This window comes from Apis laboriosa, unplaced genomic scaffold, assembly GCF_014066325.1.
Source record: "Apis laboriosa isolate Shangri-la unplaced genomic scaffold, ASM1406632v1 scaffold507_cov147, whole genome shotgun sequence".
NCBI lineage: Eukaryota > Metazoa > Arthropoda > Insecta > Hymenoptera > Apidae > Apis > Apis laboriosa.
Genome location: NW_025223531.1, coordinates 272,886 through 296,989, shown reverse-complemented (window position 1 = coordinate 296,989; position 24,104 = coordinate 272,886). Strand labels below are relative to the sequence as shown.

Below are 24,104 nucleotides of genomic sequence, written 5' to 3'. Positions count from 1 at the left end.
TTTACATTACATACAACACTCACAATTGAGTGTTTCAAACTAGAAAAAATTTTTTCCCACCATTTCAACGTTTTGCATGCTATACCATCTCGTAAATATCGTAAGAGTAAATTCTTATAATGACCGATTTAATATGTAGATAACTTCATTCTTATGCGTGTTGCTTAATAACTTATCTATTTTTCAAGTACCAAGTCTATGTATGTATAATACAATAACCAATAATTACATATTATCGTTCAGTTACCCGATAAAAAAATAATTATTTCGGATTATTTATTAGAAAATCGATAAACGATACATTACTTATTCTTACATAACATTATTATCAAATTCCTCTTACTTATGAACCAATTTTATACTTCAAGAAATATTCAGTTGCTTTCAAATCAATGTAACAACTTAACTGAACAGATAGTCTTCACATTCTATCGTTCTACTGTACCAATTAAATATTGTTCGTAAAACAAAGAGTTTCTTGTCATTATGTTAAAACAAATAATATCCGAGAAAGCTATCCACATTACTTGGCTCAGCGTAGCTATAACTTTTTGTTGGCCAATTTCTCTCAACAGTAGTAAAACTCAAGTGTTTATTTTCAAAGTTTTACAGATAATTAGTATTATTAATGTTTCTATGTTACTTCTGCCGTTGTTATATTCGGTTTATCTGCATTTCGATGATATTATCATTATCTCTAAATCTATTTCTTTGTCAGTAGGCTTGATTCAAGTAATCGCACAGACTGTTATATGCTTTGTCAAATACGATTATCTGCAAGTAAGTTTCTATCCATTTTATTCTATTTACCATATTTTTATTTACCACGTAAAAAATTAAGTAAAGTAAAGTTAAGTAAAGTTAAGTAAAGTATTTAAGTATTTAACTATACAATTGATTATTTTACTGTTCTTTTAAACTCTGATACATGAAATCATTTAAAATTATATGAATTTTGAAATCATTTGAACAACTGTGAGCAATCGAATTTTCGAAAATAAATAAATAATTTTTTTTTCTAGTTGCAAAAAAATTTTTCTAATTTTAAAATTATAATTTTAGTAAAACATTGAGTATATGTTTATATTTATTGTTTATTCAGTATATGTATATATATATTTCTTATATTTCATGTTTGATTTTCTCAAATACAATTGTTAATACTTTTCAAATATTTGTTGTACTTTTCAAATCTCAATTGTTAATTTTATAAGTTCGAAAGAATATTCAAACTTGATAATACAAAATATTACTTCGTGTAAAAGTATATAATAAGATTTATATAGTAGCTTTACTATTAATATCTCTTAAAAAACGAATGCCAAAAAATAATTAACGAAATTCAATATTGAATGAAAATTGTAAATTTAATTTCGAAATTACAGCATGTAGTCGAAGAAATGATAATTTATGTCAAAGAAGCACAACAATATGAAAAGAAAATTTTCCACAAATATATAGAGAAGTGCCACACATTTTACGGATATTCTATAGCATGTATATATCTGACTGCAACCGCTTTCATAATAGGACCTGTATTGTCGCCAGTCTCTTTCCCAGCAGATGCAGAATATCCGTTTCAAGTTAATTATATACCAGTGAAGATTATCATATATTTGCAACAGAGTTTAGTTGCTTTTCAATGCGCTGGACATGCATGCTTGAGCATATTTGGCGCGCTTTTGCTCTGGTTCGCTTCCGCAAGATTTGAATGTTTGGCCGTGGAATTGCAAAAAACCACAGATATTGGTATGCTGATTGTTTGCGTTAAGAAACAATTACATATAAGAAGGTAATGACATAATTATATGTTTATATGTTTGAATGAAATGTAGAAAGGTTAAGGGATAAGCCAAGAAATTTCTTTTTTCAATTGATAATTAATAATCTCTTCATAACTTATTATTATATAAAATTCATTATTATATTTATATTAATTAGATTAATTATAGATCAATAAGTATCATGAATGATAATATTTTTTTTTTATTTTTGTAAATGTTGAATTTGAATTGAATATGGTTTGTTTATGTATAATTTGAAATATAATTGTTTATGTATAATTTTTTGATTGTATAATTTGAAATATTGGTATTTGAAATTCTATTGTTTTATAGTTCAATAAAATATTTCAATTTATCTCAAAATAGTATTTTTTATGTGATAATGTCAAAATAAATATTTTCTATTATTTGATTTAAATTAAATCACTGTATTTTCTGTTTGAACTATTTGTCTATATTAGTTCGTGTAAAAAAGATTATTTATACTTTATTTTCATTCTAATTTGCTTTTAAAACTATCCTTTAAATTTTCTAGCTACATTGTTCGAATATATTGTATTTTTATTGCAGTTCTTCTTTTTTTTTCTTTAGATACGCAAAAAGAGTGGTAATTAGTTTTCGCTTTATAATACTCTGTGCTATGGGAGTAAGTATATTTTCTCTGACTCTAGGTGGTATTATAATGATAACAGTAAGTAAAGCTTTTGTTTTATATTATTATATATTTTATATTATATTTATAATGTAACATATATAATATAATTAACATGTATATCATAAACAGAAGGCACCATTTATTGTGAAAGTACAGTTCATAACTTTGATTTTGACTCTACTCACAGAAATTTATATGTATGCCTGGCCTGCTGATCATATGAAGGATATGGTAAATTATATTGTATTATTTACATCTATAATTATATATATATTTTTTTTAAATATACAGAATCGTTCATATTTTTTAGAGTATAAATTTTTCAAAAAGTGTATATAATATAACATGGTATGAACAGACATTGAAAATGCAAAAAGATCTATTAAACGTATTGATATATCAGCAGCCGATAATTCTTTCTATTAGTTGTATATTGCCAGAGCTTTCATTACGTTATTATTGTTCGGTAAGTTAAATCAACAATCAAATATCAGTTATGAATAATAATATATAAGTAAAAAAATTATTATATTTTAGTACCTGTCCAATGCTTTCTCTATCTTCACAGCTATACGTGTTATCATAGAAAATAATCCATCATAAATTTAATTTTTTTATTAAGTAATTGTTAAAATATTTCAATGAGCTTAACGATTAAATTTTTATTATTTAATAAATAATTTATTAATATTTCCTTGGCTATAAAATTAATAATATATATATATATATATATATATAGATATTTTTATTTAAAATTAACTGACTGATAATTTCATAAATCATCAACTAAAAATTCTTATAATTAATTTTAATCAATTAATAAATTGTATTAATATATGTTATAATAATACATAATTATATAATTTTATAATATAAAATTGATCGTTATAATTCCGATTGTCCAAAAATTATTTTATATTTTATTATAACACAATCTAAGAATATGTGTATTCAAGATTAATATATGTTGGAATTGGTGCTTTAAATTCAAACTATTAGATTAATTCATTATTACCATATAAATAAAAAAAAGTAAGTAATCAAACAAAAAGTTACGGAATACATAAGTATAGGTAAAATTCATTGCAATAGCAGCAATTATTTTTTATAAATATTTCGAAAATTACGGATGACTGAAGATTATATGTACAGAAAAAAAATTGTTCAAAAGGATTATTACATACATAAATTAATTAAATTTTAATTTTCTACAAATATTCTTAATCTAATTACCTAATTACATTTCACTGGAAATATCAGGAACTAAAAATTCGACTCATTTTCTGTTGATTTGGAAAAAGGATTAAGAAGATCAGCTTGTTCTATTAATATGATTATTGCACTAATATTTCAGATCTGATCAGAGGATCCATATTGGAACATTAATTATTTCAATAATCAATAAATACAATTTTTCGTACTTTCTCCAAGCAATTAAAAAAATGCAATTAATTATTATGATTCTGTGCATTATTATTTTTCACATAGAGTCTAATCTTCATTTCGATACTGAGTCTTCAATCAACTGAATCAACAATTTTTGACAAAATATCTTATACCTTTAAAATTTTAAGATAATTTCTTTTTTATTGCACATTTTTCTTATTAAAAAATCTTAGTCCAGGAAAGACATGGATGTAACTAAAAAAAAAAAAAAACGAGAAAAAGCCAAATTAAAAGGAAATAATCGAAATTCCTACAAATATGCTAAGGTATTTATAGTTATTTAAACTATATAAACTAGTTATTATAAATTAAAAAATTTATTCTTCTATTCTAGTATTCACTTTGAATTGAATTGACTTGATTTAAAATTGTTTTATTTACTTCTATTTATATATATATATATATATATATATGTTTTATTTACTACTATTATTATTTCTTTATATTATTGTACTCATTTCTTACAATTACATTTCTTACATTACACATTTACAATATTCATTTTTCGATATGAAAAGATTAATGATGCTTATACAAGTTGCACCATTCTTTTTACAATGTCAATGAGATAATAGTTTAAAAAAAAATATATTAATACAAATCTTTATGTTTAAATTAATATTCATTTTCCTTCTTAGTTATAATCTTTCATAAATATTTATAAATAACCACATATAATTCTTAAAAGAATAATACCTCGTAAATTTGAATTCACAATACATTCAAATTACTGAAAAAAATAAAAGATATAATTGAAATATTATATTTATATAATTATATATAAAATATTATTAATATAAATAAACTAAAAATTCTATATTTAAAGTAATTAAAAAATATTAATTGATTTAAAATAATCGTTTGAAGAATGAGAAACATTACAACAAAATTAGAAAAGCTGAAAGAATTTAAAAAAATATAATTTAAAAATTTATTATTATCTTGATTAATATCATTATTTTAAATATATTGACGAACAAAACAATTAACAAGTTATTTAAGAAATATATATATTCTATATAAATATAATATATATATATATATAGTATATAGTAATATTAAAATTAATAATGTATAATAAGTAATAATATTAAAATTATATTATTTTAATTTTTAACATATAATACCTTCATTATATGTAATGTAACACTTCAATATATATATAGAATATTATAAAATATACACATATATATATATATATATATATATAAATAATATAAATTAATCTGATTATTTTAAAAAATTTTTTTCAAAAATATTTACACTCCGACATAAATTTTTTTACTCTCTTTTCACGAAATGGCTAAATACTATTGAATATAATATCTTTTTATTATAACTTATGTAAATATTCTAAAAGTAAAACGTATTCTACTTTAAAAGAAATGCTGAATCTGTTTGCGTGATAACTGCACCTGTCTAAAACCGCGCAGATGTATAATGCAATCGATAATTACCTACTATTATCGAGCTGGCAGCGCAAATGTACCTTGCAGGGAAATATTAACCAACATTACATTGTTCTAAACTGTTATACTACGACTATGATTTATTAAATTTCTCTTATTTACGAAGCAACTTTATACAGGCAACATAAATATTTATTCGTTTTCGAAGTGATGTAACTATGCAATCAAACAACAACTTGTATGTTTCGTTTTATTGCACCGGTTAAATTTTATTTCGTTCAATCCATTAACCGATTCGTAATAATTTCCTCAAAAATATGGTAAAAAAAATGACTGCCGAGAAAGCTATCCACATTACTTGGCTGAGCATAGTCTTAACTTTGTGTTGGCCGCTTCCTGTCAATAATGGCAAAACTCAAGTGTTCGTTTTCAGAGTGTTACAGATAATTAGTATTGTCAGCGCTTGCATGCTGCTCCTGCCTTTGTTATATTCAATTTATCTCCACACGAACGATGTCGTCGTATTTTTAAGAACTATCATCGTGTTTATAGGTGTGGCTCAAAATATTATTCAAACTGTAATATGCTTTGTAAAGTACTATCCTTTACAAGTAAGTCTTTCTCAAATAGATACATGACTGATGTGCGTTTATAAAAAAATGTGATGTGAAAAATTAATATTTGAATTGGGGATTGTGCAGTATATAATCGAAGAGATGAAAATCTGCATAAAAGAAGCGCAAGAATATGAGATAGAAATTTTCCAGAAATATATCGCGAAACTTAAAACTGTTTGGGGATGTAGCATAATGTGTGTGTACTTGACCGCTTTGGCATTTACGATTGGACCTGTATTCATGTCAACTTCTCTTCCATGCGATGCGGAATATCCGTTTCAACTTAATTATATACCTGTATTTGCCATCATATATTTCCATCAATCTTTCCTTAGCTATCAATGTCTCGCACATATGTGCATAAGCATGTTCGGATTTTATTTTGGTTCACGGCAGCAAGGTTTGAGTGCTTATGCGTTGAAATGCAGAATGCCACTGATATCGATATGCTGATCATTTGCATTAAAAAACAGCTACATTTATGAAGGTAAAGTTAATCAATTTATTTGTATTTATTGGATTAATTATATATTTTATTTATTATGAAAATAAGAGATAAAATAGGATATTTATTATTTTTTTAAATAAATGAATTATAAATTAATTATTTTTATTTTTCTATTATTTTATTAATATTAAAGAGAAGATTGCAAATTTTTATCAATTTTATTATTATTGTAAAGAAATCTGTAAAATAGATTGTTTGGAAATAAAATTTCTTATTTAAATTTATACAATTATTTATATAGTTTTAAAAATAACAATATTATTATATTGTAAAATGATTGTTTCTATCTTTTTTATACTCTTTTTACAAATATATTTTATATTGATAAATTTTTATTGATAAAATGATTAATTAAGAAGATTAATTAAGATTAAATAAGAAACAAAAAAAATTGATTATAATTATATAATATAAATGTTTCTTTTTTCTTTAGGTATGCAAAAAAAGTGATTAATGGGTTTCGTTTTATAATATTTAATGCCATTGGACTGAGCACACTTGTCCTTACTTTAGCTGGTATTATATTAATTACGGTAAGAGATTGATTATAACTTTTCATAATAATAATAGACTAACTAATACAATTCATAAATAGAATGTGCTTGTTTCAATGTGTGTGTTTCAAAAATTTTGAAATATCAATTTGTAGTTATATGTATGACTTTATTAGCAGAAATTTATATGTATACATGGCCAGCCGATTATATGACAGATATGGTAAATGATCTTCCATTTATTATTTTATTATTATCTTCCATTTATATTTATAAATTGGGAAAAATTAGCAGATTTTTGTATAATAAAATCTTTCTATATAAAGTAAAAATTATAATATTATTTAAAAAAAAATACGTCTAATTTTTTCTTTTTTTTCTTTCTTTTCTTTTTAAAACGAATATCTTATAATAGATTCTATTATGCATTATTTCAAATTATTATGATTTAATTTGTTATTTATTTATTTGCATCTTAATTAATGAAAAATGATATTTTAATATTGCCAATTTTACTCAGTGTTGCTAATGTTTTCCCAGCTTATATATATATATATATATATTAATTTATACAGATTAATTACGTTCTTTTCTACTCGTAAAATTAATCTTCCATATTTCTTAGAACGTAAATGTTTCACGAAAGGTATACGATTCAATGTGGTATAAACAAACGTTAAAAATGCAAAAGAATTTATTGAAAGTATTGATATTTCAACGACCAGTAAGTTTATCTATCGTTTGTGTATTGCCAGAGCTTACATTGCGTTATTATTGCTCGGTAAGATAGTTTAATATTTGTCAATTGTTATTTATGTACATACATGTAAATTATTTAATCAAAAATAACAAAATGATATTTCAGTATCTATCCAATGTTTTCTCTATTTTCGCCACTTTGCGTGTCATTTTAGAAAATAATATATAATAAATACTCTTAAACTATTGTTTTGATAATATAATAATGTATAATATTGATATTTTTAGTCTATTTTCTAGTGTAGAAATCATAAGAAGACTAAAAAAAATGATAAAAAAAACAATAACAAAAAATACGAAGTTAATTTTATTATTTTGTACAATTCCTTGCTATTTTAATTTTATTACAATTTTTATAGTTATTTATTCTAATTTAATTTCTATAGATATCTTTGTTTCCAATTGTAGATTACATCTCTCTTTTTGAATTAACAGAATTTTATCTTTTTAAATTTTTTAACAATCGTTTGATAAAACATTTTGATGAAATATGAGTAGACAATAATAATTTTGTAAAATTGAATATAATTAAAAATAAAATTTAATTTTTGGAAAATATATTAGAATTGTATGAAAATTATATAAAAAACTATTATATATATATAAATACATAATTTCAAGAAAATTATATTTTATATATATTAATTTTACAGTTTTTATTATTTATATAATATATTAATATATAAATAATAATAAAATATAATACCAGGATATTTTGTTATAATAATATATTATTTATTTTGATAAATTCAATGACAAAATATATTTTTAAAATATATTTTTTCATAATTATTTCTACATTTCATCCATTTTGCACCCTTTTACAATACAATCCTTAGCTTTTTGAGTCTGATCAATGTATAGATTGTTTTGTTCTACATTAGAAGAATCAATAGCTTCTTGAGTCTGATCAGTAATTTGTGGATTGCTTTGTTCTACATTAGAAGAATCAGTAGTTTCTTGAGTTTGATCAGTAATTTGTGGACTGCTTTGTTCTACGTTTGAAAAATCAATAGCTTCTTGAATCTCTTCAGTAAATTGCGCATTGCACTCTTTTACATTAGAAAAATCATTAGCTTCGTGACCAGTAATTTCTAAATCGCATTCTTTTGCTTTAGAAGAATCAGTATCTTCTTGAATTTGACCAGTAATTTCTAGTTCTTTTACATCAGGAGAATCAATAATTTGCTGAATTTGACTAGTAATTCGTTGACTGCATTCTTTTACATCAGAAGAATCAATCTGATCATTAATCTTTTCGATCTGATCAGTAGCTTCTTCTTCAATTTTATCGGTAATTGGTCGAGAAATGCACTCTTTTTTATCGATATAATTATATTCTGGAAAACTATAATCTCGAAATGAATGCAATTTATGCTTTATTAATTTTATATCTGCGACTTGTCGATGAAGTTCCATGTTATCGTCCAGAAACACATTTATCCCCTTTCGCCTTTCCAATTCTTCCAGACTGTATCCAATAGTTCGTCGATGTAACAACCATGGTTCCGGTTTTGGCGGCGATGGTAATGCTCTAGGTTTCATAGGATAAGGTAATCTATAATGACTTCCTGATGTCGTTTGATAATCCATTCTACGAGCTTCTTCGGCATCGTATAATATATCTGTTAATGTAGGTTCTTCTTCTTCGGGCCTGCGATATATTTTATTTCTTATAGTATTATTTCTCGAAAATATTCATGCATCGCTATGATTTTCTTATAATATTATTTTTCTATAAATAATTATTTTATTATTTTTTTATAAATATAAACAAATTTTTTATTAAAAGTTATTTTTATTATCATTGAACATATAGATTTCATGTAAATCTGGTGTTGAATTCAGCTTTTATGAAATTATACTAAGATATCTTAAAAATTTAAGACATTCTACTAACAAATTGTATATTAATATTTTTTAGAAATTTTGTCAAATCATACTATAATATTTAATACATGAAATTATAAGCTTTTATGTTTTTATATGGAATATTATAATGTTATATTATATATAAGTGAATATTATATATATATATATATATATATATATTATAATAATATTATAATATTATATATAATTAAAATTTTCAAATATATAATATTATTTTACTTTTATTTTCTGTTATCACTATAAATATACTGAATACTTGATATATACGATTTTGATTTTCAATCTCTCTAAAGAAAAATCTCTTTTTTTGAAAGACGATTTTCTAATTTATTTATTTTAATATAGTTACATTAATTTATTTTATTAATGATATAATACTAATTTTTTATTAATGATTTTCAATGAAGAGAAATTCATATATATAATTTTACTAACACTACTTTCTCTACCCTTAAAAATGGTTCAATTTTTCTGTGACAAATTTTTCTACGAAAAGAATAAATTATCTCTATTGCTTCTAACTTCTAATCTAATAGAAAATAATGTATCATGATCATCTGGTTATTTAAAAGAAAAATAATAAAAAAAAAATTAAACAAAATTTATGTTATTTCGTGCAGAGAAGTTTACTCACATTTAAAGATATCTCGAGATCAATTTAATTGTAAATATAATAATTAAAAAACAAAAGTATATATATTAATATAGTATGATTATATTAAAATATAAAATGTATAATAGAAATATTTTTTAATATTTGATATAATGATGTAATTAATGTAATGATTGATACGTACACTTCTTCTACAAGTTTCTTCATTTTATGTAAAGCACGATGCGGAATAATTGATTCATATTGATCTTTTAATTCTATTTGTGATAACATGGCTTGTGTTTCTGAAATTCCTGTACAAATAGCTCCTGGACCCAATCTTTTATATGATGATAAATGGAGATTTCCTTTTGGTGGAAATATTTCTTTGTTATCTCTGGGTTCTGCTAATGTATGCATTTGCCTATAAAAATCAAGCTTTATTAAATAGTCGAAATTTGATATTTAGGTTGATAAAACTTGATTGAAAATTTATAAGTCGAATCTCAAAATTCAAAAAATTCTCGAAATTCGAATTCTTTAAAATCCAGAATATTTATTTATTTATTAATGTTTTAAAAGAAATTTTCTCATGAATTAAAATTTTAATAATCTTCTTAATTTAAAAATAATTTAATTACATTTTTTTTTTCATGCAAGTTATTAATATAAAGTCATATCAATTAAAATGCATTAAAAGTATAAATATAAACTCAATTGAATTATTACTATTTAAATAAAAATATTGATTTTGATACTTTGAATATTATTATAGTTAATTTAATATTAAAAAATAATCAACTTATTATGAATGAACTATCAAACAAGATAAATAACTTAAACAAAATAAACTTTTTTTCAAGAATTTCATTTCTCTAGTAAACAAGAGAAAATTTTATTAAAAAAATACAATATATAAAATTTCATTGTAAAATATTATATATATTATTAATTACGTTTTTCGATTCAAAATTTTGATAACAAAAAATGATACTTACGTCAATGATTTATTCCAATAAAAAATAAAATAAAATTGTCAATGTTATTGTCTCGTGAAGTTTATTATATTAATGACTCACTTTTTATAATATTTAAATTTTATAGTATTTATAATGTTTATATATACCTTTTATAATATTTAAATTATTATTCTATTATGATTAAATTTTAATCTTAAATAAAACTACGTGCACGTACGATTAAAAGTCACATTATAAATAGTCTTAAAATCAACCTTGATCGTATACGTTGCTACGCATAACAAAAGGAGGGTTAATATGCGTTATACCCTCATTCGTTTTACTTATTTTCCTTCGTGTTAATATTATATTCTTTTTCGTATCAATATTGTAAGAATTATTTTTTTCATTATTATTAATTACTATTTGAATATAAATCATTTTATTAATTACTAAATTACTAATCAACAACAAAATTACTAAATTTACTAATCACTTTATTAATTAAAAAAGATTTTTAAAAGTAATATGTATATCTTGATTATACATTTATGCAAGATATTAATATATTCGTAAAAAATCGATTCTAAAATCTATTCTATATATTTAAAAGCAAAAACAAATACAAAAGTTGATGTACAAAAATATCGGTTGAATTTATTTAAATTGTATGCAATTGTAGTTCGCATTAGATGAAACGAAACAGAATGTAACAGGGAAATAGAGTGTAACAGAGACAAAGCGTTTCATTTTATTTTCATCTCGCTTTGTTTAATTATTTTAAATGATTAGAAAGTAAATTTCAATCAACATTTTTGTATACTGATTTTTGTGTTTGTTTTGATCTCTAGAATCGATCATCCAAAGATATATCACAAATTAACATTTTATATATGAAAATAAAAATTTTTAATTTTTTCTTTTATTTATTTAAATTTACTTTAAGCATAGAATGCTTACCAATTATGAATTTTTACTTTAGTATTATAAATTGCAGGAGTATGGAAAATAATTGGTTCCATTTCTTTAATTTCATCTTCACAAATTGGAAGAGCGGCCTGTAATATGATTAATATTTATAATTTTTATATTTATATTATTCTAAATACAATAATAAATACATTTAGTATTGTAATTTTATTTTATACAATGCGCTGCAGAGATTATTCAACATACAAAAAAATAAGTAAAAAAAAAAAAAGATTAAATAAAATTTGAAATGTCGTTTTTAAGAAAATGTATTTTAAAAACTTATCAATTTCTGATAATATAAAAATTCAGATAATAAAAGCTTATTTTCAAAAAAATCAAACTTATAAGTTAATCAAATATATATATATATATATTTAATTAATTTTTAATTGAATCTTATTTTTTAATTATTATTTTCAAATTCAATATATATAATATATAATATAATAATATAATATAATATAATATAATATAATATATAATATAATAATATAATATATAATTTTCTTAAAAATAAATTAAAAAAAAATATTTTATTCCACATTTTTTTATTTATTTTCGCTTATTTATTTATTAATAATAATTCCATATATATTTAATTAATTACGTTTCCAAATTTGATTTAGCCAAATATATTTTTGTATATGAAAACTTCGGTTCCATATTTTTTTCAATGAAAATTATTTTTTTCTTAATTATATCTAGATTATTGAAATACCCTAGATATGTTTCTAATAATAAATATGTGTAATTAAAGAAAATACTTTATTTATTAAAAATATTTAATTTTGCCTATAAAAATACAATTAATATTATTAATATATAATTAATAAAGAATTGTAGGCAATTAAAAAAAGAAAAAAATATTAAATATAATAAATAAATTGTATATAAATGTAAATGACATTACATGGATCTACATAATATTGAATTAAATAAATATATAATATTATATGTATATTAATATTAAAATACATAAATAAATTTCATATGAATGATATTTTAGACATAGTATATAGTTTATATTATTAATAAGATTAATAATTAATAAGATTTATAATTAATTAAGAAAACAATCTTACGTTTAATCTTCCTTTCGTTAACATGTTTCCTTTTTAATATTATGTATATTTTCTTAATATATTTTATTTCGCAGAATATTGCACGAATAATTAATTGAAAATTACTTTGAATATAGTATCAAATATTTGTAAAAAAAAAATTATATAAAATGTTCCTTTTTAATATTTTCTATCGAATCTCTGATATCTTCACATCTCTTAGAATTGACAATATATAAACGGATGTAACATATTATAAATTTATTAAGCATTAAGTTATTTTTAAATCGATTCAGCGGAAGTATATTTTTTGTTTTAAGTTTATTGAAAAAGAAAAAATTGTGAAAAAATGAATTCTATGTTAAAAGAATTAATATTACAAAAATGTCGTAAGGTTAGCTCTTTGGAATATGTTGAGGAAGAAGAAAGGGAGGATATTGAAGAAGAAGAGCCTGAATTAGAACCAGAATTGCCTTTTGAAGATATTCTCGCCGATAAACGTCGTAAATATTCTATTAAGGAAGAATATATTTATCTTCTTTACAATGACATTTTGAAGTATTTTGTAAAAGAGTAATTATTTTTCTTTTTACTGAATCTTTATTCAAATTTCATTATTTATAAATTTAGTTCTTATAAATTAATTAAGTAATTGATAGTATAAAACTATCAATATTAAAATTTTAGTCAATACAATTATTTTCATTTATCATATTGATTCATATATTGATTCATAAATAAAAATTATAAACAAATAGAAGAAAAATTATAAATTATTACTTTAATATAATAAATTTTTTATAAAATCTTAATTAAAATTTCTCTATATATAAATATATATGTATTATTATTTGTAATATATTTTACATATATATGTATTGGATGTTAAGGATTATTTTTATAAAATGATGTTGGTATGAATAAAAATAAGAATACAATATAGCATATAAATATAAATTTGTAAATATTTTACTAAAAGCTTGTAATAAAAATAGGAACGAATTTTTTGTTTAATAAATTATAGAAACATGTTGATTTATAATATTCTAAAAAGTTATTTGTTTTTAAGTCTTAATGTTCATGATTTAGACTGGATTTTTATGCAAATATATATTTTTCAAATGTTTTGTATATATTATATGATATAAATAAATATATCAATATTCTTTGATATTAATTTTATTCAAAATATTATAAACAAATTTTATTATATTTTAAATCATTTAAAAAAATCATTATTATATCTATTTATATATATTTTTTATATCTATATCTATATTTATTCTCTATCTATATTATCTCTATTATATTCTATATCTATATTATCTCTATCTATATCTATATTTTTATATTATATCTATTTATATATATTTATATCGTTATTTTTCTTATAACTTTTTAATAAATCATTTATATTTATAATATAATATTTATTATATTTTTGTAATAATGTTTTTTTCTTATTTTTTTAATTATATATGATATTGTTTGTAAATAAAATTTGAATCATCCATATATATATATATGTATATATCATTTATTTTCTACAATTTCTGACTAACATAAAATTGACAGTTTTTTATTTTTGTTAGTACAAAAAGAATTTGTTTGTTTTTCAACTAGTAAAATTTTATAAGAAAGTTTTAAATATAGTTTTAAATAATAAAAAAATATAAAAATTATAAAAATATAGAAATATAGAACTTTCGGTTTGAAATTTTATTTTAAATTCGTTATTTTAAATCATTAAACATGATATGCTATTTCTCTTTCTAAAAGAAAAAATTTTATTTTTTTATTTTTAAATTATATTTCCGTTTGAATTTCATGTTTTTATGTTATATTATTATATAGAAAATATAATATTTATATATATTATATATATAATATTTATAATAAATTTATAATATTTATATATGTTATATATATATATAAATATATTATATATATATATAATATATATTATAAATATATATAATATATTTATATATATATAATATAATATATATAATATATATATTACAGAAAATGAATAATGTAATTATTGTTTATTATAATATTGAGTAAAGTACATTAACAATTAAAATTATTATTAAAAATTTATTACTGAATACAGATGGGATGGTAAATATTTAAGAAAAAAACCTAAGAAAATAATTGATGATGATGATATACTTAGTGATGAAGAATGTATTGATGAAGAACAATATTATGAAGAAGAAATTGTAGTTGGAAATAAAAAAGATGAATTTGAAGGATATATTAGCGATACAAACATGGATTTATCTTGGAAGTTAAAATTGCCCGATGAATTTGCAAATATAACATTCATTAATAATAATACGTACAGTGGTCGTATTAGTAGGAAAATGATGGAAGGTGAAGGCGTTTATAGATGGGTTAATGGTGCTCAATATAAAGTAAGAATTTTCAATTTATTATTTTCTTAGACATTATATTAAAACATTGATATATTTTTCAATCAATAAAATCAGATTATTGTGTAATAAGATTGATAATATTTTAATAAAAATTGAAATTTTATTTAAGTTAAATTAATTTTTATCAATCTAATAAATTTTTAATTCATAATTCATAAATTCATAATTTACTAACATTATTTCAAAAAATTATGTATTTTGTTAAATTTATATTACATTTATATTATATGTATTATATATATATATATTTTATTATAATTTTTATTCTAATTATAATTTCACTCTTTTAAAATAAATAAAAATGACTAAATTTTTAAAAAATAGAAAATTTTATTTAAGTAAATAAAAATGTTATATATTATAAACAATTTTCTCTTTAATTTTTTATTATTAAAAATAATACAGTTTCGCAGGGAACATTTGAACAAAATCTTATGCATGGGAAAGGTTTACTGGAATGGAATAATGTTTGTTGGTACGAAGGTGATTTTATAAATGGTTATCGACATGGTAGAGGAATGATGGTGGATGGAGAAAATCGTTACATGTATACTGGTCAGTGGTATAAGGGCTTAAGACATGGTAAAGGGTATGTTATACAAAATAATTATTTTAAAACTTAGAATCAATTAGAACTTTACATGAATATGAAAATTAAAATATATGTAGGTATTAAAAAAAAAATAGCATATGATGAAATACTTTACAGACATAAAATTTATAATTTAAAAAAAAAAAAATAAAAAAAAATATTATATGCAATATAGACTAGATAAAAAACTAGATAAAAAATATTTTATTGTTTTCAAATATTTCTTACTTTTAATTTATAATAATTATAAATATTATAAATTATAAATATAATTTCAAAATATAATCTATACTGATTTTTTATATTAATAAATTTTATTTATATAATTACCGCGTTATTATACATATAATGTAAATATTAGTAGGGTAAAAATAAACGCAAAAATTAAAAAAAGAATATGGGAATACCTTTTCTTTACATTCTTTCTGTTACAATGTTCTCACATTGTCATTTTGCCATGATCAGAATTCAAATTTGGATTATTATAAGATAAGATCCTAAACATTCATGGATTTCATCTATTCTAGCTATCAAAAATTGAGAATATTTTTATATGTATTTCAATGTTCTATATTGTATTTTCTTCGTTATTTTAATAAAAAATTTATTTAAGATTTTAGAATTTAGAAGAAAATTTGGAAAAATATATAATATATTAAATACAAAATACAAATATATATTCAAGATACAGACTGTTCCAAATAACTCGAAAATTACTAAATTATACAAAAAAATGTTTTATATAAATTTTCATGATGTAATAGCAAAACTATAAATATATTCTCATCTATATATGAGCTTGTCATTATGTTGATTAAACAATCAATATGTTTATTACAAAAGTTATGCTCGTTATGATGATAATGGTTCATACGATGGCGATTGGGTAATGGACAAGATGAATGGGATTGGATTACGGATTTATCCAAGCGGTGCTCGTTACGTGGGTCAATGGAAAAATGGAATTCGTGATGGTATCGGGACTATGGTCTGGACCAATGGAAATTTTTATCGTGGAGAATGGAAATGTGGTTCAATGCATGGGTTTGTTAATTTCAATTCTTATGATAATTAATCAAAAATATATAATATAAAATAAAACATCTTTTCATCTTAATATATTTTTAATATTATAATATTTAGATTTATAATATAATATATATTTAATATTATGAAATTATATATATTATAATATACATTAGTTATGGAGAATATGTATGGAATGGATTCTTCAACAGAACTTTTACTTGGCCACAAGAAGCATCTTACACAGGCTATTGGCGTCATGGATTGCGCCATGGCAAAGGTGGATTATATTTTTATTTTAAAACGAAATTAAAAATATTAATTAGATTGTTTTCATATAGGAGATATGAAATTTAATTCTGTCGGTGGAGCAAAGTATTCTGGATATTGGGAGGATAATAAGAAACATGGTTATGGAATTATAATTGGTAACGTAAATATTTTTATTATTAAACTTAAATTAAATTTAAAAATATATAATATATTTAAAACTGAATTCGTATTTTTAAATTTGTTACTTTATACATAAAAAAATTATTTAAATATTTCGTTACTTATAATCGTATTAACAAGTTAATATAATGATATTTACAATAAGTTTTAAAAGAAAAAAATATATTTATAGAATATCTCTGAAGAATTGATTCTAGAGCTCAAAAAACAAAGAAAAGAATTATTATATAAAAATGTGGAGATTTATTTAAGATTTAAATAATTGAAATATAGATTTATCTCTATTACATTATCTTTTCATACTGTCTCTATCTCATTTCATTTATTTTTTGCAAACTTAAATTGTTTATAACTTAAGAAATAATTTCAATCAATCTCATCAAAATATTTTTGTATACCAAATTATATATATATTTATTTTATCTTTAAAATCGATTCTCCAAATCTATTTCACAAATATATTAATATACATATATATACATATATTTATTTTATTCGTTCAAAACATTATCTTAATTAAAAATATACTTTTATTATATATATATAGGAAATAATGGGGAAAAATTCGAAGCTAATCCATTATTTTTGAATGATATTTTATGTGCTGATATTATGAAAGATAATAATTTAGAAAATGAATTAGAAGTAAAAGATAAAGAAGAATGCATAGTAATTAAAGATATGAAACCAAAGTAAGAATCACTATGATTTCAATAGTCATATTAATATAGATTATTTTTTTATTCATTAAGAATATATATATAGTATATATATATATATATATACATATATAGTAATATATATAAATATAAATATAAATATATATGAACAATTATCTGCATTTATTATTTATATAATGACAACCAACATATATATATACATATATTTGGTAGGAATTAAATTGTGAAAATAAAAGTGACAATTATATGTGATATTTAAAAAATATAAAAATAACTTTTAAATATTACTTATTAGATATTATTTCTTTCACATATTATATTTATTATTTTTTTTAATTTATAAAAAAATTAAAAAAATTATTTTTAATTTATTGTTATTTTTTTCATATATTATATATAAAAAAAGTTTAAATAATTATGCGTTTATATAAATAATATAAATATGAATGGAATTTTTAAAAAAAAAATTAAATCAATAATTGAAATATTATAAAATTTATAATAATAATATAAAACTTTAAATATAAGCTTAATATATAAGAGAAAAAAATAATAAAAAAAAGTTTTTAAAAAATAAAGAGAAAATTTAAATAATAATATTATATTATTCTTTAAATTTCATTCATAGAGAATCAAAATTTTTTTTTTGTTTTACATGTTTTAAATCTTTGCATAATATTTCAGATACAATTAAATTTACTTAACAATAATTAAAAATATAATATTTATTTTATAAGTTATATAATATATAAAATCAGAAATATATTAATAAAATAAATATTATTAAAATAGAATCAGAATAAAATATGAAAATAATCATAAAAGCAATAACATTTAAAGATATCTTTACAGTTTAATTATTTATAGATTTATTGAAAAACCTGCCGAATTGGCAAAAGCTTTCGTAACACCTATCCTAAAACCAGAACAATTTCCGTGTTTAACTTATTACATAACTCGTCTACTGGATCCAGAAAGTTTGGAACCACATTTTGAACCTTCAATTTCATCTGGAAGATGTTATAGTTGTGAAAACGAATCTTGTGCTTGTTTACATGTACCTTCAAACGGTTATTTATTTATATTTATTATACTATTAATAAAACTAATATATTATTTTTTTTTATACTATCTATACTTCTATATTAAGTAACTTGTTATTAATTTTATTATTTATATTATTAATTTCGTATAGATATTGTTATAAATGAAGTTATAAATGAAGAAAATGATTTTCCACAAGGACAGCTTTTTAACTCTGATGTAATAGATATGACAAAATCTGAATGGAATTATGAAGAATGCTGGATATACAAATGTTTAATGATTCATATCCTTCGTTTACGTCAAATTTATAATGATTATGCCAAATTATTTGCAAAGTCAGCACCAAAATGTAATCTTGTAATGAGCAGACTATGTTTATGGCAATTATGGAGAGATTGTAATATTCAAAAAAAAATTTCTCTCTCCACAATCGATAAACATATAGGTAAATAGTTAATATATGTATATATAATATATTGTCTATAGATAAAAATATTTATCGACACAAAAAAATATTTTGGAACATTATTTTACTATTATTCATCAATAATTATAAATCTATTTATATAAATATTAAAATTTATTTATTAATATATATTAAACATTATTATCTATTATTGAAATAATATTATAGCAAAAAATAAAAGTACAATAGTGAAAGATCCCCACTATCCATTTGAAAAGATTGAAATCTGGCAATTTTTACATGCGTTGTTAGAAGTATCTTGGCACTTGTATACAAAATATAATAATATAGAAGTCGGAGAAATGAATGGAAAACTTGCTAATGGTTTGAACAAATTTTTGAAAAATGATATATATCCTCATGTTGGAAATCATGTTGGTATATAAGCCATATAAAATTACATAAATAGAAAAAGATTATTATATATATTTATATTAATATATTTCGCAAATACAGTAATTTATCTCGAAAAATTATAAAAAATTATTTGTCATGAAGAAAACTTCATTATTCTTATTTGCTTTCTAGAAAGTTAGTTCTTAAGAAGAATTAAATAAATAAAATAAGCTTTTACAATGTTACATTTACAATGAATCTCCAAACTATGTCTTGTTTTTAGAATAAAAAGATATTATTATCTCAATATTTTTGTGAAGATTATATATACTATATATATGGAGAGTTTGAAGAATCGATTCTAAAGACTAAACAAACAGAAAAGTTGATATATAAAAATTTTCAAGGCTTATTTATTAAGTTATAAATATAATTGAAGTCTGAATTAGATGAAATGAGATAGAAAGAGCATGACATTCTTTCTGTCTCCGTTATATCGCTATCGTATTCTATTTTTATCTCGCTTCATCTAATGCAAAATTAAATTGTTTATAATTTAATAAATAAGTTTCAATAAATATTTTTATATAACTAATATTTTTATATAAATATGTTTATATTTATTTTTATCTCTAAAATCCTTCAAAGATATTTTATGTATTAATCTTATATATTGTAGTATATTATATACATGACGAAAATTAAATTTGAATCTATTGATTGATCTTTTGACTTATTGTAGCATCATATTCTAATATATATTCCAAAAGTTAATCAAAATTTTCATATCAAGTAAAGATTCTTTTAGATCTGTTAAGATTCTTGAAATTAGCTAATTCTATATTTTTATTTTAATTATTATAAAAATTTTATTTTCAAAGCTATAGTGCATTTTTATAATTCTTTAGATGTATGATTTCAATTCTTCAATCAATGTAATACTGATTCTATCAATCCTTAGAAAAAATAGATTTTCTGCAATTTTTATTACTTCATCCTTCCTAATTTTACGAATATTTTATTTCTATAAAAATCAATCTGTGTCATCTTTCAATTTTAAAAACAACTGTATATGTAAATATATGTATATTATCAGATAAATAAATAGAGATAAGAAAAAAAAGAAGAAATAAATTTCTCTTTGTTTACATATCACAAAAATATCGAATGCCTAATGCAAATTTTTATCTTCATAAATACAAAATTATTGTTATAGGATAATTGTAGTTAAGTAATAAATAATAATTTTTATTTGAGATATTGTCTAGATAGAAAAAAAGTTTGAATTTTTATAGATAGATTGGTTTATTAATTAAAATAAAATTTTTCATGTCATATAGGTACTTTATGCAATGAGAATAAGGATATATTACCTATGAATTGTGTTTTTAAATTGTATCAACAAATTGGATATCCACCTTCTGCAAGAGATTTGCTTCAATCAACATGCATCTTGAGTAAGCTAATAATTGATTTACAATATGAATTTTTTGTTTGCGTATGATATAAAACATATATATGATAACATATATATAATGTTAATATATTTGGAGAATTGATTCTAGATAAGTTGATACAAAGATATAGAAATCTCAATTAAGACTTATTTATTAAATTGTAAATAATTTAATTTCGCATTAGATAAAGTGAAAAGGAAATAGAGTATAACAGAAATTTCACTCTGTATTCTGCTTTTTCCAAATTTATAATTTATAATATATAATAAATAATTTTCAACCAATGTTTTATGTTTATTTTATTCTCTAGAATCAATCCTTTAAAGATAATATAACAATATATTATATAAATACATATAAAATATTACTTAATATATATATATATATATGTCAAATAATTATCAAATACTTATACATTTCGAATTGCAAAGATAAATAAATATTAATAATAATAAAATATTTTTATTTTTATAATATTATTATAAAAAATATTACCTTCATTTTAATTTCTTATATTTTTATAATTAATTTTATGATAATTAATTCTAAATTTTTATATATTTATTATATGATAAATGTATAAAAAATTTTTAAAATATACAAAAAAATACATAGGTAACTAAAAAAAATATTGCTGCATGCTAAAATAATAAAACTTTAATATAATATGAAAAAAATATTAATAAGTAAACATATATATGTATATTATTTCGGCAATTTTCGTATCATAGCATGCGATTAAATATTTTGGGAGTATTTCTTGCAGATTAAAAATTATAATAAAGTAATATATTAAACTTAAAAAACTTTATTTTTTGGTATACATTTAAAACCATAAAGTAATTAGACAAATTTTAAGTTTTTTAAGTTTTTTAAGTATTTAAACAAAATATACAAGTTTAAAGTATTTTATTAATAGTGAACAATAATGTGTTTGTACATGTCACAGTATGTATGCATGCAGAATCTGCTTAAAATCTAATTTTTATAATAATGATATTTTTACATTAAAATATATAAATATTAATAATGTAGATGCAAAAGATTCACGATTGTTTGCCATGACTACTGAAACTATGAAAATATTTCCGGAGGGAATTAATTCTGTGACAATAGGTGAAAAAATTAGTTATTTACTAAAACTTAATGAAATGTTTACATTACATAATTATACAACTGATATATCAAAGAAAAATGAAAATAATCTAAGTATGTATAGCATTTAATTATATAGCACACTCTATAAAATCATTATTTTTTAATTTATTTAAATTAAAAATACAATTTATATTACAGTTAACAAATTGTTGATCTTTAGTCAGCTAGGAGCTATAAAAATGGTAGAAATCATGACACTAATATGTCCTGGAATAAAAGATACAAATACTGGCATAATTATAAATATGGATTATAAGGTATATGATCTTAAGATTTAAATTTTGATGTAAATATAAATAAAATTCGGTAAATATAATTCAACTAAACGATTGAAAAAATGGATTATTTGATTGTACTTGCTTTGGTATTTTTAATTTTCGATATTATAATGTTTAAAATATATTTTATATTATCATGTTTCGAAGATTTTATATTATAATTTATTAATTTCTTAAAGTAAACGCAATAGATTATGATAAAGTGTGCTATATTAAAAAAAGTGAAAGATAATAATTTGATATTCATAAATATTTTCAATTTTATATGATTGTATAATCAAATAAAATTACATAATATCAATAATAACATTAAATGTTATTTGATATTACCTTTTTATTGAACAATTATTCTTATGATTGTTATATATTATTACTATTATGCAATTTTTATTTTATATAATAAATGTTAGAAGAATTACGAAAATGAAATTGAAATTGAATAAACAAAATAAGTAAATAATATAAAATGAAGATTATATGAAATTGAATTTTATCGAAATATCAATTTTAATTATAAAATTATTATTACTTATATCGAAAACAAAATATTATAAATACTATAGATTGTAAAATGTATTTATTATATCGATATTTATTCATAAACCAATATTGAATACCATATATAATTTAATACTTTAATCAATTATTTACAGATATTACAAAAATTGCATTTCTCCTAACTTAATTATCTTTTGCTTAAATGTGTAATATATTTTACAGACACATCGTATACGGTATTATGCATATTTTACAATATAGAAATTGAATGTTACAGCTGACATTTCTTGAATTTTATGAAATAATACTAGAGGCAACGAAGGAATTATTCTTTTTAAAAAATAAATCTGAAAAATTATTACAAACGAAAATTGAGAAGGAAATCAAGTCAGTAGAAATTAATAATTTATAAAAAGAAAAAAGCTCTTGAATTAATGAACTTCTTTGATTCAAAATCATTTTCCGAATTTAAAAATAAATTAATTTAATATAATTTGTTAAAATAATAATAAAATCTAATATA

The 24,104-nt window shown here is 20.1% G+C and overlaps 4 protein-coding genes and 1 pseudogene across 4 annotated transcripts; 4 read left to right on the top strand and 1 right to left on the bottom strand.

The window, feature by feature from the left end:
* Positions 1-486: 486 nt before the first annotated feature.
* Positions 487-3,042, top strand: LOC122717409. The gene is made up of 6 exons (XM_043941445.1): positions 487-780; positions 1,386-1,792; positions 2,376-2,475; positions 2,569-2,670; positions 2,750-2,905; positions 2,977-3,042. The coding sequence occupies exons 1-6, from the start codon at positions 487-489 to the stop codon at positions 3,040-3,042; spliced, it is 1,125 nt and encodes a 374-aa protein (XP_043797380.1).
* Positions 3,043-5,611: 2,569 nt separating this feature from the next.
* LOC122717414 lies at positions 5,612-7,841 on the top strand (annotated as a pseudogene).
* Positions 7,842-8,467: 626 nt separating this feature from the next.
* Positions 8,468-13,194, bottom strand: LOC122717412. The gene is made up of 4 exons (XM_043941449.1): positions 13,171-13,194; positions 12,077-12,174; positions 10,363-10,581; positions 8,468-9,326 (listed from the first exon to the last, which is right to left on the bottom strand). Exons 1-4 carry the CDS (start codon positions 13,192-13,194, stop codon positions 8,468-8,470), a joined length of 1,200 nt encoding a protein of 399 aa, XP_043797384.1.
* A 2,071-nt stretch (positions 13,195-15,265) lies between these two features.
* LOC122717413 (phosphatidylinositol 4-phosphate 5-kinase 7-like) lies at positions 15,266-16,266 on the top strand. Its single transcript, XM_043941450.1, has 4 exons — positions 15,266-15,273; positions 15,329-15,569; positions 16,004-16,179; positions 16,260-16,266. The coding sequence occupies exons 1-4, from the start codon at positions 15,266-15,268 to the stop codon at positions 16,264-16,266; spliced, it is 432 nt and encodes a 143-aa protein (XP_043797385.1).
* An 805-nt stretch (positions 16,267-17,071) lies between these two features.
* On the top strand, positions 17,072-24,036 carry LOC122717410 (radial spoke head 10 homolog B-like). The gene is made up of 11 exons (XM_043941446.1): positions 17,072-17,226; positions 17,385-17,488; positions 17,550-17,636; positions 18,209-18,353; positions 19,209-19,411; positions 19,537-19,833; positions 20,023-20,232; positions 21,531-21,647; positions 22,683-22,865; positions 22,944-23,062; positions 23,859-24,036. Exons 1-11 carry the CDS (start codon positions 17,072-17,074, stop codon positions 23,991-23,993), a joined length of 1,755 nt encoding a protein of 584 aa, XP_043797381.1. The 3' UTR covers positions 23,994-24,036.
* The last annotated feature ends 68 nt before the right edge of the window (positions 24,037-24,104 follow it).